Below are 16,946 nucleotides of genomic sequence, written 5' to 3' on the forward strand. Positions count from 1 at the left end.
CATGAAGTTACTGCACAAGACATTCAAACTGTGGTCCAGATTTTGACTAACCACAGTTGGGTCACTGCACCCCAAAAGATCCAAGACTCTACCACCTCAGTTTAATTTGGGGGCATCATTTGGTCCCCAGAAGGCTGCTCCAAACCATTTCCAGTCAATAACCCTACTTCCCGGCCTCTCAAGCCCAACATCTACTTGCCTATTTAGATTCTGGAAGCAACATACAACCCATCTACTCATTTCATTAAGATCTATTCAGGCAATCACAAGAAAATCAGGTCAATCTGAATGGAGGTCACCCCAATGACAGGCCCTGGAGGCCGCCCCAAAAGCCACCCAGCTAACAATGCCACCAGTGGCATCTGGTGGCTTCTTTACTGTGGAAACTCTACACACTCATTCTCATGCTTTCTGGAGTCTCCTTGCCCGAGAAAGATGGCCCCTCACCTGGCCCCACAGGCCACTTGCAAGGTCCCCTGAGTCCAGGAGAAAGGGAATCCATTTATTTTATGGACAAGAGCACCACCATCCCATGGGAATCCACCGGAGAGTTACTTCTTTCCATCCCACTGCCAAGACATGGTAGATAAAGGATGGGCCACAAGGTCAGTCATATGGGCACTGGAGGAGTCCCTCAATAAATGTATGTTTATTGTCCATATTTTTACAGACTCCTTGGTGGTAGCTAATGGGTCCACTCTTTGGGCTAACCAACAAGCACAAACTAGATTTCATATTCAGGATTGTTCCCTATGGGGCCTTCCACACCGGGAACATACTGTTGCTTTAATATACTACATTAAAGTCTCCCATGACTCAGCTCATTTTTCTAAAGGTCCCATGGAAAAGGCTCACTTTAATGCCATAGCTACCAACTTGCTCACATTTATTAAGTAAACTCATATAGCACTCCCATTTCCTTGGCTCTAAGGGCCCAGTCATTGTGGACCTTGGATTCTTAAACATGGTCTCAAACACCATGGTATCCCAATGCCACTGGCTGTAACCAAAACTTTAGCCTCCCAATGCGATTTCTGTGGCCTGTTCTGTCCTGGCATCGTGGCCAATGAGGATTACACCAAAGGAGCCAATGTCCCTTCATTCATTGGCAAATTGATTGTATTGAGCTGTTGCCCCAGTTTGTGGGCATAAGTCACTATGGCCTCACAGTGATTAATACTTATGTGGGCCTACTTTGGGTTTATCCTTCCCAGTATGCTACTGCTGACACCACTACTGTAGGTCTCACCAAAACTCTGTTAGTTCCCTTTGGGTCCCCAGATATTATCCACTCTGATCGGGGTACACGCTACTCACTCAGTGTAGTCATGTGTCTTACAACAGGCATCACTGGGAATTCCACTCTTCCTATTGGCTACAGGCAGCAGTCCTAATAAAGAGCCCTAATCAAGAGGCATATGACCTATTCAAAGACACCCTCATGATATTACAAAATGGACAGTGGTCTCCCAGATAAATCTCTTCTGCCCTCTGCCATAGTTACCTGGAACTCTTGATTTTTAAGTCTTATGACATCCTACCAAAATATAACAAGGGTCCCTCTTCTCCTCATTCCAGCCATAAAAGCGAACACTACTCACCTACAGATCTATCAAACCCAAGGAGAATTCCCTTTCCCACTTAATAACACCTGCCCATTCTGCCATCCTTTCTCAAACCTGGAGCCCAGATGAAGGCGGATTAAAAAATGGGACCTGCTGAAAATGAGGGACCTTCCCCCCTAAACAGACTATTCTATATGCCTTAAGAAAGCTGTCTGCCAAAGACTGCTGCCTCCCCTGTCCCCGATATGACCTTTTTAAAGGTTCGCTAACTACAGGTCGCCCTTTGTAGGAAACAGATGTCTTGGTGCCTTCCTTTAAACTATAACAGTGGGTCTCATCATACTCTGTGGTATAACAGTCACACGTTTACGTATTTTCAACTGTAAAACACAGGCTCAACATTCCCTGTCACTGTGTGCATCTTTCTATGAGGAAAGAAAGATCTTAACTTTGTTCCCAGTGCCGACATTCTTCAATAGGAGGTCAGCTCTGGCTCCACTGATTATGGCAATTTGAATGAGGGATTGTTACAGGACTCAGGATGGCAAAGCTCATGGCTTTCATAATAAGAAAAAATGAGAAATTACAACTCCTGGAGCCAAACGGATACTGATTTTTAGTCACTCTTGTAATAATTCCTCAAATGTAAATTGCTTCAAGGTCTTAGGATTACCTGTGGACTCATAAGGCATCTACAAAACTCTTGTGTACTCACTATTCTCTCCCTCTCTTTCTCTCTGTTCCTGAACTTTTCCCGGAGAGCCATCCTCCCCTCCCCCACCTCGGGACTTCCCACTTTGTGTAATAAACCTTTCTTGGGTCATAACAAGGACTACTGTCATGAGCTTCAGGAGGGAGCTGCCCCACTCATGGTGGAACTACTAGAAGAGCCATCACAAAAGGTGTGAAGTGGAGACCTCACTGTGGTTTTGATCTGTATTTCCCTAATGACTAATGATGTTAAACATTTTTTTAATATGCTTATTGGCCATTTCTATCATCTGTATATCTTCTTTGGTGAAATGTCTATTCAAATCTTCTGCCCATTTTTAAATTGAGTTGTCTTCTTGTGAGAGCTCTTGATATAGTCTGCATACAAATCTTTTATTGGATATACAATTTACAAATATTTTCTTCCAATCTGTGGGTTATCTTTTTAATATTCTTAGCGGTGTATGTGGAAGCACAAAAGCTTTTAATTTGATAAAATATAATTTATCAATTTTTTCCTCTATTGATTACACTTCTGGTGTTGTATCTAAGAACTCTACCTAATCCGAGGCCACGAAAATTTTCTGTGTTTTCTTCTAGAAGCTTTATGGTTTTAGCTCTTAAGGCTATGACCCATGCCGAGTTAATTTTATGTGTACGGTGTCAGGTAAGAGTCTAAACTCATTTTTTTGCATGTAGAGATCCAGGGGCATGTAGACACTACCCTCACTCCACCATCTGGAAGTCCCGCCTCTAAACTTGTTAATTAATTTAAATAAGTTTCATTTTAAAGAATTTGTTACACTGAATAAAATTCATAGATTTCTAGATTACATTTACAAAATTAATTACATTTATTAAAAAAACCCTGAAAGTTCCACATCTGAAACTACCCCAAACACCAGCCCTCTACTTTATTGTTTTTATAGTAAAGATGATATAAAACAATCTTTTAAACGTGATACATGTCTTATTCTCACCACTCTGGAGAAAAATGGAGGAAATCCTATAGTGTTCAAAATACTGTAAAATCTACACTTTTTTCAGATTGCTAGAGCTTTACTAAGAAACCAGCCTACAGTTCACAAACATGAGTAGCTAATACACTACACAATCAATTTTTATGTGGCGACCTTCTAGCTTAGAATATGCATCTTGGTTTTAAAGGATCTTCCATCAGCAGTCCAGCATAACTATGAGGAACACTAAATCTTTGCTTTGGCCATGCATTTTTTTAAATCATTATTTACCTAAAGTTACATTTCTATGAAGTTTCCAATGCTCTGTGAATTTTCAGAGTTCTCAAAACCCCACAGAAGTAGCAGTTCTATGATGGACTGCAGAGATAAATGATCACTAATCTCTAAATTTTTTATTAGAAAAAAATTCTCCTAAGAGTACAAGTATCATAAAAGTTCCCGTCTACTTATTCAAATTCTTTGTTAATGTATCAGTATATTCTCCCTTTAAGAAATGATTGCAGATATGAGTTTTCAACCCTCCAGTTTTAACCCATCCTCCAATTACAAAATTTTATTTGACATAATCACACACAACCACACAATTATAAATCAGGTTTTGCTAACATTGGTATTTTACCAAGGGAAGCTCGTGGAATGGCTCTCTTGCAATGCAACATGGTCACATGTACCTTCGAAAACCTAGTACCACTGCGGACACAAGGCAAGAGGACTCAAATCCTAACACACTGGGGGTTCCAGATACCTGTGGTGAAAGAAACAGACAAGACACAGACCTCACCGAACTTCAATCTACCTCATGAATAAAATTCCCCAGACATGGAAAACATGAGTATTTTGCAGCCCCAAAATAAACAGGGAGTATTGGATAAACTCCCAAATCGGAAACACAAAAATGTGCCCACAAACTTAATGTGCAAAGAGTAACGCTATGGTGACAAATATAAACATGTAAAATACGGATGTTCCCCTGAAATAACAAAGTAGCACATATGCTATAAAAAAATACACGCCAGACACAAAATTTTGGATCACACATTCTATCCCACAGAGTAAGGAAATAATGAGGTATAATCTCAAAAAGAATATATGGAATATTGAGTATATCCTCCCGAGACAGCACGTGAGGGTACCACTTGAATCCAACTAAGATTCCAGGAACCCGTGAGAGATTTTAATCAATTTCAAAATTAATCGTCTTTACAACCTACAACCTTAGTTTTTTGGAATACCACAGTTTAAAAATTATGTGTTAGAGAATTCTAGTGTTTTTAGAACCAAGAACTGTAACTAACAAGATAATGGAAATTATTCTTCAATAATTTCAGAAGCTCAGGTTATGCCCTATAAAATTATCTTTAGAAATAACATGCCCATGGATATGACTGTTCCCAAGAAATTACTGACTGATTATCTACAGCATGTATTCTTAGCACTTCGTGGAACAAAATAAAGTTTTTTAAATCTGAAAGTACAGACAAGATAGATTTAACTGCCCTGGATAAGCTAACTGTCTTACTGAGTACAGATAAGTATACTAAAGCCATAACCATCTTCTTAATGGCAAAAGGAGACATGAAACAAGATACCAGGATGCAAGAACACTTCCCTAAAGTTTACTCAAAGCATCGATTGCTCTTTAAAGAGCCTCTTTTTTGGCACCCAAATGAGAGGTCGCAGAACCATTGCACCCTGAAACCACAGAGCAGCTTCTGCTAGTGGCTCTAAAAAGAGTAACTTCTCCTGGCAGATGAGGAGATATATTTATTTCCTTTTCTTCTCGTCACATCCCTTCTGCTGTGTCCTAGCCTCACCTCTCAGTATTTCCTCTGTGAGCACCTAATCCTTCAAAATGTTTGTGCTTCTCTATAACTCCTGAAAAAAAAAAAAAAACTTTATTCCTTCCCCAGGCAGTCAGGCTTTTTTTCTGTTGCTTCATCCTAATGCCTGCTGGTTCAAGGAATATGTCTATGAAGGGCACAGTGAATTAATACACAAGTCCAGACAGCGCTAAGGCCACCTTGATTTACATTGCAATGGAACCACCGGGTGCAAACAGTATTGTCTGCTGACTGCCTAATGTCAGCTCTGAAGTCTTAAAAGAAACACCCCGGCGCTGGGTGAAGAGAGGCCCTGTCAAGCAGGCCATGGCGTGATATGAAACAGAAAGTTAAATTCCATCTCCAACCACCTCTGAAGTGAGAGTTGGGCCAATCACACGCCATTTCTTCCTAACTCCTGACCCCCCGTCCACTCACCCTACAAAGCAAAGGAAAGAGCAGAACATTTCTTCATGTCTTGCAGGTTCATCCTGGCTTTGCTGTCCACATGTCAATGTGCCCACAGAAGCCTGGCAGGGACTAAAGGCTGTGTTCTGAAGCCCTCTCTCTGGGTTGCCTCCCCCTGGACAATGGTGCCCTGCAGCTTACACCAGACCAGAGCAGCCAAAGACATGACACAGGCACCAGGGAACGAAGGGACTGAAAAAATGTCAATCTGGGGAGCACCATACATCCATTTTCAAACAGGGAACACCAGAAGTGCCGAAATGGAGGAGAACCCCCTGTATACCTTTAAAAGAAGAGGGGCAATTAACACATAGGATTGGGAAGTAGGGAAGGAGGCGGAATGCAAGATGTAAAGCCTCATTTCAAATGAACCCGGCAAGCGGACTCCAAGCAACTTTAAAACATACTGAATTTTCAACATCAGGACACACAGAGTACCATTACTTCTAAAAGCAAAGAAGCAAAGATACCAATTCTCAAAAGTAAAATTTAATAGCCTTCATCTACTTGGAGGGCGGGGTGCAGAGGAAAGGGGTAAAAGGGTGAAAACCAGCTGTTCCAGAGTTATGTGTGGCTCTACAGCCTTTTTTTACAACCTCTAGTTCACGCTCATCTTGAATTTTCTGAAGCTCGCAGTTATGAGCCCAGTGGGACAGGAGCGAGTCAACAAGGCCTGATTCTCCCTCTTCCAGACTATTTACACTCTTACGGAAGTACACACGTCTACAAAGAATGACAGCCACACATTTTGATGGCAACAGATAGCTGCTTTAGAAACGTGTCAGGTTGGGAGAGGAAAAGTTATTAGTAATAGGGCATCACATGGAGAAATTACCAGCAGCTGATGTAAATTTTCACCCCTGAAACAGAGCAGGTCTAGGGAGAAAAAAAAAATGAGAGCGGTTTTCATCTTCCTCCCACTGCCTGTCTTTATTTACCTGAGCACGGAGAGCCTGCCCCAACCACAAAATCAGGGGGCTGCTCCCACACAGGAAGGACCTGCTTCCTGAGGCAGCAGAAGCTGGTTTGGGTGCTGCTGCACCACTGCTTATGCACTGCTGTCTTTCTACAGCCTCTTGAGATTATACCACCATCATAGCATAGCACAGCATGTCACAGCATATCGTACTATACCATATATTATATCATTACCATAACATACCATACCATTACCATATTATACCATACCCTATCATACCATACCATATCACATCATTCCACACTATATCATATCATACTATACCGTATCATTACCATATCATTTCCATATCATATCATATCGTATCATTTATAAAGCCGCACTGAGGGAATGGAAGGGGATAGAAAGGGAATCAGCCATCTCACACACCCTGGAATGTGAAGGGGGTGGCAGATATGGGGAGAGCCCCAGGAGCCCGGCCATTTCTGGATTTCCGGTGACATATGTCACCCACCATCCCTGGCAGCCGCGGAAGTCCAGGTTGATCAGGACCACCCAGGAATATACACTTTTTGACAGTCATGAGGTCAAGACATGGGAGCAAGAGATAGCTTTAAGGTCCAGTATTTAAAAAGTCAAATTAGTAAAATTTATGTAACCTGTATTTTGCCAGATTTGTTTTTCAATTCAAATTTTTAAAAAATCAGACATTTGTTTAAGGGCTAAATGGCTCAGTCTCTCATCTGGTGGACGCTCTAAGAAGCAGGATCTTTCAGCCCTTGGTGGGAGCCACTAGGGGTTCTAGGGCATTCTTTCTGATGAGCACAAGGCCAGAGAAAGGACTCCTCATTTGGGGATATATAAATTAAAAAGCAAGCCCCCCAGGAAGGATAAATTAGGAGGATGGCATTGACAGATACACACCGCTATATATAAAATAGATAAACAACAAGGATTTAATGTGCAGCACAGGGAACTATATTCAATACCTTGTAATAACCTATAATGGAAAAGAATCTTAAAAGATATATATATATATATATATATATATCTGAATCACTTTACTATATACCTGAAACTAACACAATATTATAAATCAACTATAGTTCAGTTTAAAAAAATAGGAATTAGAATAATACCTACCTCATCAGTTCTACTGCATGCAATAAATAAATTAACATATGTAAAAAAAGCCTCCCAAGTTACAAATCTTATTAAAAGATTCTCTAACTTAGGGATAGAACATTATTCTTAAGATGCAGAGAAAAATCATACTTCAGAAAAACATTTACTATAAGAAACAGAAGAAACCTTTAGAAAGCATTTGCTTCATGTTCTCAAGAATATACAAGAAAATATGAAGAAATGGAAGGTGGGGTTTAAAATGTGACTTAGATGCTTTCTAAGATATAAACTGAGTTGATAAGAAGCAGGCTGGAAGAAGGAAAAAATTGTAACATCTAAAAATGTAATAGATATACTGTTTTAGACAGGGCAAAACAGAATTGACACGAAGAGAAAAATAATTCAGGAATGTAGAGGACAAATTTGAGAAGCCATACCAGAGAGCAGAGGAAAAGGACAAAGAGAAAAGCAGACTCAGGAAGAGAAGTGAAGTTGTTTACATGGGACAGGGATGGTGGGTAAGAGGTATAGTGACAGAAGATAGGAAGTGAAGACTGTCTTCTCAAAATAAAAGCAGACTCTGTGGAACACATCAAATAATCAAAGGTACACTACACAATTTTTTAAATTTAAAAATAACCTGGTCAGTGGATTAAAAATGCTTATACACAAAATTAATCAAAAGAGGTAGTTGCCGAGACACAGATAGCACTGTGAATTTTTAAAATTTTCAGTTTAAGAAAAAATCCTGACAGGATCCAGTAAAACAATCAAATAGGTTACTTTTGAAGAAATAATATTACCTTCATTTCTCTCTCAGAGTCCTAACAGCCAGAAAATAGAGGAACATCTTACAAAAGTTTTAAGATGAAAATGTTTAAAAAGTGCAGCTGTGATGCAATAATTCACGACTCATGGATGAAAAATAAGAACTGCATTCTTAAATATCTGAAGTTTCAGAAACACTACTATCCACATTCCAAAGCTAAAACTATTAGAAGAAAGAAGACATGCCAACTGACCAAGAAAGGAATGGAAACAAAGAACTAAAGAAATGAGGAGAGGATCATTTAGAGACAAATGTCAACCACGGAAAAGAGAATCTAACTGGTATTTTTAGATTTGTAAGCAATCGTTTAATTCAAATTTAAAAAATAGTCATTTTCAAAGGAGAAAGTATATAATAGAATAATAGTAACTTAATAAAAAAGCCCACCCCTTTTGCCATGTGCTAAAAGAAGTTCTAGAAGGAGTAAAGATTTAAATATTTTAAAGTGAGAGATGTCCACTTATCTCAGGGTACTAAATATATCAATAAATTAATCAATTCAAAAGCAGGATTGACAATAAAAAGTAGGTATAAGTGACACGAATACAGAAAAGTTGAAAACTTCTACAGATTAAATAACCACAGACATAATTAAATGTTAACTATATTAGAAAGCCAATTTAAATGCAAGATAAATAAAAGTTTGATACTTTTGATGCTTATAAACCTCTTGTAAATCAACAAGTAACTAGAATATCTTTATAGTAAAATAGACAAGGCTATGAACAGCCAATTTAAAAAAAGAAGATGAAGAGGGTGTGGAGAAAAGGGAACCCTCCTACACTGTTGGTGGGAATGTAAGTAAGTTGGTGCGGTCACTATGGAGAACAGTATGTTCTTCAGAAAACTAAAAATAGATTTACCCTATGATCCAGCAATCCCACTCCTGGGCATATACCCAGACAAAATTATAAATAAAAAAGATACATGCACCCCTATGTTCATGGCAGCACTATTCATAATAGCTAAGACACAGAAGCAACCTAAGTGTCCATCGACAGATGAATGGATAAAGAAGATGCAGTACATATATACAATGGAATATCACTCAGCCATAAAAAAAGAACAAAATAATGCCATTTGCAGCAACATGGATGCAGCTAGAGAGTCTCATACTAAATGAAGTAAATCAGAAAGAGAAAGATAAATACCATATGATATCACTTATATGTGGAATGTAAAATATGGCACAAATGAACCTATCTACGAAACAGAAACAGAATCATAGACATAAAGAACAGACTTGTGGTTGCCACGGGTGGGGGTGGGGAGAGGGATGAGCTGGGAATTTGGGGTTGCTAGATGCAAACTATTACATTTAGAATGGATAAACAACAGGGTCCTACTGTATAGCACAGGGAACTATCAATATATCCAATCTAGTGGGATAAACTATAATGGAAAAGATATTAAAAAAAGAATGTCTATATGTGTAAAACTGAGTCACTTTACTGAATAGCAGAGATTGGCACAACTTTATAAATCAACTATACTTCAATTTAAAAAAAATTTTAAGCAATAAAATATTTAAAAGAAGATGTAAATGGTCAACAAACATCTTAAAAATTAAACACAATGGTAAACAAATAAACACATATTAAGACAACAGTGAAATACTATTCTTGAGTATGAAATTTTAAAAAGTGAAAAGAAACTCTAATGCACAGAATTGGCAAGAATTTGAGACAATGGTCACTCTCATATACTGCTCACAAAAGAATAAATTGGAACAACTATTGTTGTTGGACCAGTCATAGCAACATTTTAACATTTTCACATATTCTTTGATCAAGCCCCTCCACTTCTAGGAATTTATCTGAATAATCAAGATTGTGTGTAAGGCTATAAATTTGTTCATATTAGAATACGCATCAAAATCAAAAATAAGAAACAACGGAAGTGACCAAAGGGAAGAATAAATAAATTACAGTATGTGCATACGTTCAAACACCATGCTCTAAAAATTATGTTGCAGAAGAATACTAATGACATGAAGAAAAGCTCAGATGTTGTTAAAAAAAAGTTACTAATCCATACCAAAATATTCATAGCAAAATTACTAGATATGTGCACATAAAATTACTGAAAATATGAACACTAGCATTTTTTTCAACATTGAAATGACAGGTGGTTTTCCTTTTCAGTGTGTTCATCTAAAAACATACAATAACATCTCTGCAGTAATGCTCCCTACAATAATATGAGTTGGGATATAACATGACTGTCTTTTGAGGTCTGCCCTTTACTGAACCCCAGTTCTCAAGAGAGACAAATCAAGTTCTACTGCAGGGAGAAAGGGTCACAGGGAATGGAAAGAAAGGTCATTAATGGAAATAGCAGGCGAACCTCTCTAGGAAAGCAGAGAAGTGGAAGTGGGATTACCACAACTCTGGTGGACTTGTAGTCCAGTCCTTCCAGACGGGCCAGTGAAAGAGGCACCAACTCAGCAGCACCTTCAAAGAACAGTGGCTTCTATCCAGAAAGTCCCAGCCAGCCACAGGATCCTGAATCATCACCATGGACATTAAAGCCAAAATGGACACTGCCACTAAAAGATGGCAAACCATAACCGAGACCTAGATAATTCCCATGGAGGGACCCTGGAATTCCAAGCCAGATAGTTACACACACTTGCTCTGGCCATGTCATTCATGTCACAATAATCCAATCTCTCATGTCTAATGACTGAATATTTGGGAGCTCACTTATAACATTATGGCAGGATTTTATTTGGTGTCTTTTATAATCAAAAATGAAATTAATATTATTTAAGAACACATATTAAATTAATATTTAAGAAAAAAATTCCAACCACTTGGAAATTTACAAGTACTCTCCTAAAAGACAGGCTGAAAGCTAGGCCTCTTGCACCAAACAGACAAGCTGTGAATGCAAAGGAGAAGTTCTTGAAGGAAGTTAAAACTGCTACTCTGGGGGTGGGGGAGACTACTTTCCTACAGAACTATGGACGTAAAACTAAAATGTTCTAATGTAATTATAAATAATTTAGAATATATTTTTAAAAACCAAAACACTATGTATCCAAATTTATAGAACAGGTGCAAAGCTGCATTCAAAGGAAAATGCATAGTATTAAATATTATTGTTACAAAGAAAAAGGGAAAAATCGATAAATGAAGCATTCACTTCAAAACATTAAGTTGGAAAAAAAGGAATGATATTTTAAGATTAAAAAAACACAAAGAAAAAAAAATCAAAAAAAAAACACATAAAGGAAATAAAACACGGACATACATCAGAAGTGAGAAATAAAATCCAAGAGCTGTTTGTTTGAAAAACAAACAAACCAATGACGCATATTGACAAAGTTTACTAGAAAGAGAAACAATCCATTGTGATGGGGTCATATTTTGAGAATTGTTAGTATATTTTTCTCTTTTGTCTTTCTGACTTTGACATGACATTTCCCTAGTTATTTTGAAGCATTCTTTGGAGGAGTATAAAGAGATAAAGCCTTTTCCCTAAAAGAATGCAAAGAGAAAGAATAAGGTGATATTCAGCTTTGGACAAATGAAATAGGATTTGCTTCAGCCCCAAGAAAAGATTCTCTAAATTCCTCCCATTATGCCTCTTTAGCACATTAACTACCTTACCTGCAAGACTCAGCTCCTGGAGCCTTCCCAATTTTTTTTTTTTTTAATTCCAGTCCCCACAATGCACCCTTAAGGCTCAGGTTTGAGTCAGGACAAAAAAAAAGAAACTACGATGCAGGGGAAGCCTGCACATTTCCAGCCTAGAGCAAAGATGGAAAGAGGAGAAAGAAAGGAAAGAGAGAGCTTTGGCTTGGAGAAAGGTGAGGGTAACAACAAGGGTAGATGGGGCTTTGTCTCCTCCCCCAGTTAGGACTCTAGAAAAAGATCACTTCTTGGGCAGTGTTCCACCGCAAAACTAACTTAACACAGGGTCACATCCACTTTGTGTGGCAAATAGAGGGAGGTCCTGATACTTAAGTTTCCTGAACCAGCCTTGGTCCGTGTATGTTTAGATAGGGCCCCAAAATAGTGGGCAGACTGGCTGGAACTAGCCAGCTAGAGCTGGGTGAGGTAGCATTGTAGCAAATGTTGCAGAGGACAACTCAGGATGGAACTAAAAGAGAATCTTCAGCAGATCCCTGACATGTAGCATTAATGGGAGCTCAGGTGAGACCAAGACAGTGGAGAGTACCAGCAGGTGGAAGGCCTGAGGGAGAAGAATGAGCCACAAACGGCAGCTTCCATCGCTGGCTATCACCAGGGTACCCACCCAGCAGACGGGAAATGGACAACATCCCCTTGGAGAGCAGAGGGTCAAAGGATACCATGATCATGAACCCCACCGCTTAACTCTACCACCGCACCTCAGCCCCTCTCCCACTTAGATCTGGGTATCATCTGAAAGTCAGAAAAGATGGTGGAAACAATCTGAAAGAGTGAGCATTTGCTCCCAGAGAGAATAAACATACCAGAAAGAGTTGCTTAAGTTGGCACTTCTGACTAAGCTTTAACCTGGACACACACACACACACACACACACACACACACACACACACACACTCCATCTTGCCCAGCACCTGTGGAAGACTACACAGCAGGGAGATTAAGAGTGTGGGATTCTGGATCCACATGGCCTGGGTCTGACTCCTGGGTCCACAGTTTGTCAACTCCGTGACTTTGGGCAGTTGACTCCATCTGCCTGTGCCTATTTCCTCATCGGTAAAGTGAGGATCTTAAGAGTTTCTCTCAGTATTTTTTGAAGATTAAGCGAGCTAATAAATGTAAAGGACTCAGACCAGTGTCCACAATAAGCATTCAGTAAGTGCTGCCTATCCTTACTGCTTTTAGTATTGTTATTATACTATTACTTATACCTTCTACCTACAGCTGGGGCTCTTGGAAGAAGATCAGACCAGCTACAGAAAAATCAAAATTATAATTTCTCTACACAACCGAGTGGTATGGATTAAAATTTGTATCCCTGCCACATAAATAATCAATCATAAATGATAAAGGGGATATAAAGTAGATCAAAAGACAAGTTTTGAAAAATACAACAGAATGGTACAAAATTAAAAACCTTAAGAAAATGGACCACATTCCGAAAAAAATATGAATTACCTGTATTAGCTCAAGAAGTACGCCAAGTAGAAAGAAGTACGCCAAGAGAAGCTGAAAAATTCATCCAAGAATTACCTCCAAAAAGGCCTATGACCAGATAATTTAATTAGTACATTCTTTCTAAGTCTTCCCAAGGGACAACACCAGAATGTATAACAGTACCAGGACTTGGAAAAAGATGCAATGCTCCCCAATTCACTGGAAAACTACTACCTATAATACACAACTCTGCATAAAGTAAAAGTACAGGCTAATATTTTTCTCTAAAGCTTTGTTACCCCAGGATCTCTCAGTGCCCCTGATACGCTGTGAGATTCCAGTAGGAGGCTGCAGAAGGCAATGTCGTGCTGTACTTCAAGATTCCTTCTGGGATCCCCCAAACCCTTCTGATGGTCATGCAGGAACTACACCAGAGCCTTAAGTCATGCACTCAGAAAATTAAGATGGTCCAAGATCCAAGAATACACAGAAAGATACACAGGGGAAAAGGGATTCACAAGACATAGAGGAAAAGAGACAGTATACAAAATGGGAAAAACAGGGACTTCCCTGGTGGCGCAGTGGTTAAGAATCCGCCTGCCAATGCAGGGGACATGGGTTCAAGCCCTGATTCGGGAAGATCCCACATGCCGCACAGCAACTAAGCCCGTGCGCCACAACTACTGAGCCTGTGCTCTAAAGCCCGTGAGCCACAACTACTGAAGCTCGCGCGCCTAGAGCCCGTGCTCTGCAATGGGAGAAGCCACCGCAATGAGAAGCCTGCACACTGCAACAAAGAGTAGCCCCCGCTCACCGCAACTAGAGAAAGCCCGCGGGCAGCAACGAAGACCCAATGCAGCGAAAAAGAAATAAATAAAATAAATAAGTTTATTAAAGGAAGCAAAAATAGTAGCAAGGCTGAGGCTCAAAGCAGTAGATCCTGCTGGTGAAAATGTAAACTGATTCAACCCATCCAGGAAGCAACTGGCCAAATGTATTCAGTACCTAAAATGTACATACTCTTTGATCTAATCATTCAACTTCTATCAATCCACCTCGGAGAACTGCAAATGCAGATAGATTTACATACAAGGATATACTTCATAGAATTATTAATAGCAAACAAAACAAAACAGGAAACAATCTAAGTGTCCAAAAATAAAACGTTATATAGATTATAGCACATTCATACGATGAATTATGCAACAATTAAAAGCAATGTTTTGCAAAAAAAAATTGTAATAACACATATATGTCTGATTTTTTAGAGATAAAAGGCAGAACAAAATACAATGTACAATCTTAAGTATACTTCACAAATACATGTACATGGGAAAAACTCCTGGAAGACTATAAACCAAAACCTTAATACGATCTCTGGGTGGTGGGACTCCGAGTGAATATTTTTAAATCCATTTCTCATATCATCTAACTTTCTGCACTAAGAGTGGATTACTTTTACGACAGGTTAAAAATAAAAGATAAAACCCAAATAATTATTGCACATGGATAAATACTCCTAGGAGTGACGAAGAAAAAATCTGTCTCCATTCAGTAAGGACAAAAACATTCTCAACACTGAGCACAGAATTCCACGCTCCCAAACGTGAATCTTACACCGGTGCACTTGAAAGCATAAAGACACAAAGCAAACCAACCAAACCTCTCGAGAGACAGGCTGAGCTGCTTCTCGAGGTTTCCAGCACACCATTATCGCGAGGGGAACTCAGCACCCATTTTTTTCAAAGTGCAGCTGCTTTCGTATCTCCCTTGGTTCGAAGACCATCCACATCGAGGGACAGGCTTTGCAGTGGAGGTTGAGGGAGTGTGAGAGTTACACGCGCGCGTAGGCACACACATCCTCTCTCTCTCTCTCTCTCAAATCCACTCAATCGTGTGGTCCCAACCAGACAACTCGAAGCGAGCCCCGCGGTGCAGCCGCGTCCCCTCCCCGAGCCGCGGCGTCCCCTCCCCGAGCCGCGGCGCCCCCTCCCTCCGGCCCTCCCTCCGGCCGCCCGGCGCTGCGGGTACCTGTTCGTGGTGCGCGGGGGCCGGGTCGGCGGGCTCCCGGGCGTCCTTGGCGCGGCGCGGGTGCCGTGGATGGCCTCCCTGCTTTCCTCCACCAAGAACCTGCACAGCCGGGAAGCAAACTAAGTTGGGGAGCAGTTGGCTGGCAGGCTCGGCCTCGCGCCCGCAGCCCAGCGGCCGGGACATCCTCGCGCGCCCTGGCTCCCGGCGCAGCTCCCAAACCCCGGAGTTTGCGAAGAGGCTCGGGGCGGGAAGAAAGGGAAAGCGCGGACCCGCCGGGAGAGCCCGGGTGACCGACGGGGAACCCGACGGCAGGTCCGGCGCCGCAGCTCCCTCTCCGCTCTGACCGGTCCCCCGGCGCCCCAGCCGGTGCCTGGCCGCGGCTAGCGTCGCCCCTCCGATACCCGCCACTCACCCAGGCCGCCTCCCGGACGCCCCCATCCCGCCCCACCTTCAGGCCGCCGCTGCCCGTCGGTTCGTCCTCGCAGCGGGCGAAAGTCCGCGCGCCCGAGAGGAACGGGGGCAGGGGGCGGCCGGGGCCCCCCCGGGACGCGCGGAGGGGCGGCCGGAGCGCGGCGGTGGGTTACCTGGGGCGGGCGGGCGTGTCGGTCGAGCACCAGAGCAGGCGCAGCAGCAGCAGCAGCAGGAGGCTGGCGAGTAGGGCGAGCAGCGCGCCTCCCGGCCGCATCCTGAGCCACGGGCGCAGCCGCCGCCGCCGCCGTCTCCGCCGCTGCCGCTGCTGCCCCGGCGAAGCACAGCCCGGGCGGCCCCGACTGGCGGCTCCCGCCGCCGCTGCCGCCGCCGCCGCCACGCACACCTCCAGCGTTCAAGGCGGCAGGGAGGGGCGGCGGCGGCGCGCGCCCCCGGCCCGGCCCGCTCGCTCTCAGCGGGCAGAGGTAGGCGCCGCGGCCCGGCTCTCTCCCCCGGCTCCCGCCCAGCCCCGGATCGCTGTGGCAGCCCGGCTGGCGGTGGCGAGGCGCCCAGCTCGCCTCCTCTCCTCCCGGAGGCGCTCGGCGCTGCTGCGGGCTCTGGTCGTCGTCGTCGTCGTCGCCGCCGCCGCCGCGCGGGGTCACCTGAAGGTTGGGGCTCGGGCGCTGGACGCCGTGCTGCTTGGGCTCCAACTTTCCTGCGCCCTCACCTGCCCCTGGGAGGCCGCGCGCTCTTCCCCGAAGCCCACGCAGCCCACCCAAGCGGACCACACCTGGCTCTGCGCCCCTGCGGAGGAGAGCGAGGGCTCGGAGAGGCGGAAGAACAGGGAGGGAAGGGCCCACTTCCAAAACTTTGAAAACGGAGTAGTCGCTCTGCTGGATCGTCCCACGCGCAGAGGCTGCAAGGGACTTCCAAGCACCTCCCCTTGCTTGAAGGCAGGTTCAGAGGGACGGCGAATGGATTTCCGGGGGCCAGGCCG

The 16,946-nt window shown here is 42.6% G+C and overlaps 1 protein-coding gene across 1 annotated transcript in view; it reads right to left on the bottom strand.

Annotated features, from left to right (window-relative positions):
* The window catches only part of ST8SIA6 (ST8 alpha-N-acetyl-neuraminide alpha-2,8-sialyltransferase 6), a gene marked incomplete at both ends in the record, with an annotated part of 136,063 nt that extends 119,837 nt beyond the window's left edge, over positions 1 to 16,226 (bottom strand). Inside the window, 2 exons of the mRNA XM_082647596.1 lie at positions 15,542 to 15,640; positions 16,126 to 16,226. Of these exons, the coding sequence (XP_082503722.1) occupies positions 15,542 to 15,640; positions 16,126 to 16,226 (200 nt within the window). The remainder of the gene's footprint in view (positions 1 to 15,541; positions 15,641 to 16,125) is intronic.
* Positions 16,227 to 16,946: the final 720 nt, after the last annotated feature.

This window comes from Grampus griseus (genome assembly GCF_964374135.1).
Source record: "Grampus griseus genome assembly, chromosome: 2".
Lineage (NCBI taxonomy): Eukaryota > Metazoa > Chordata > Mammalia > Artiodactyla > Delphinidae > Grampus > Grampus griseus.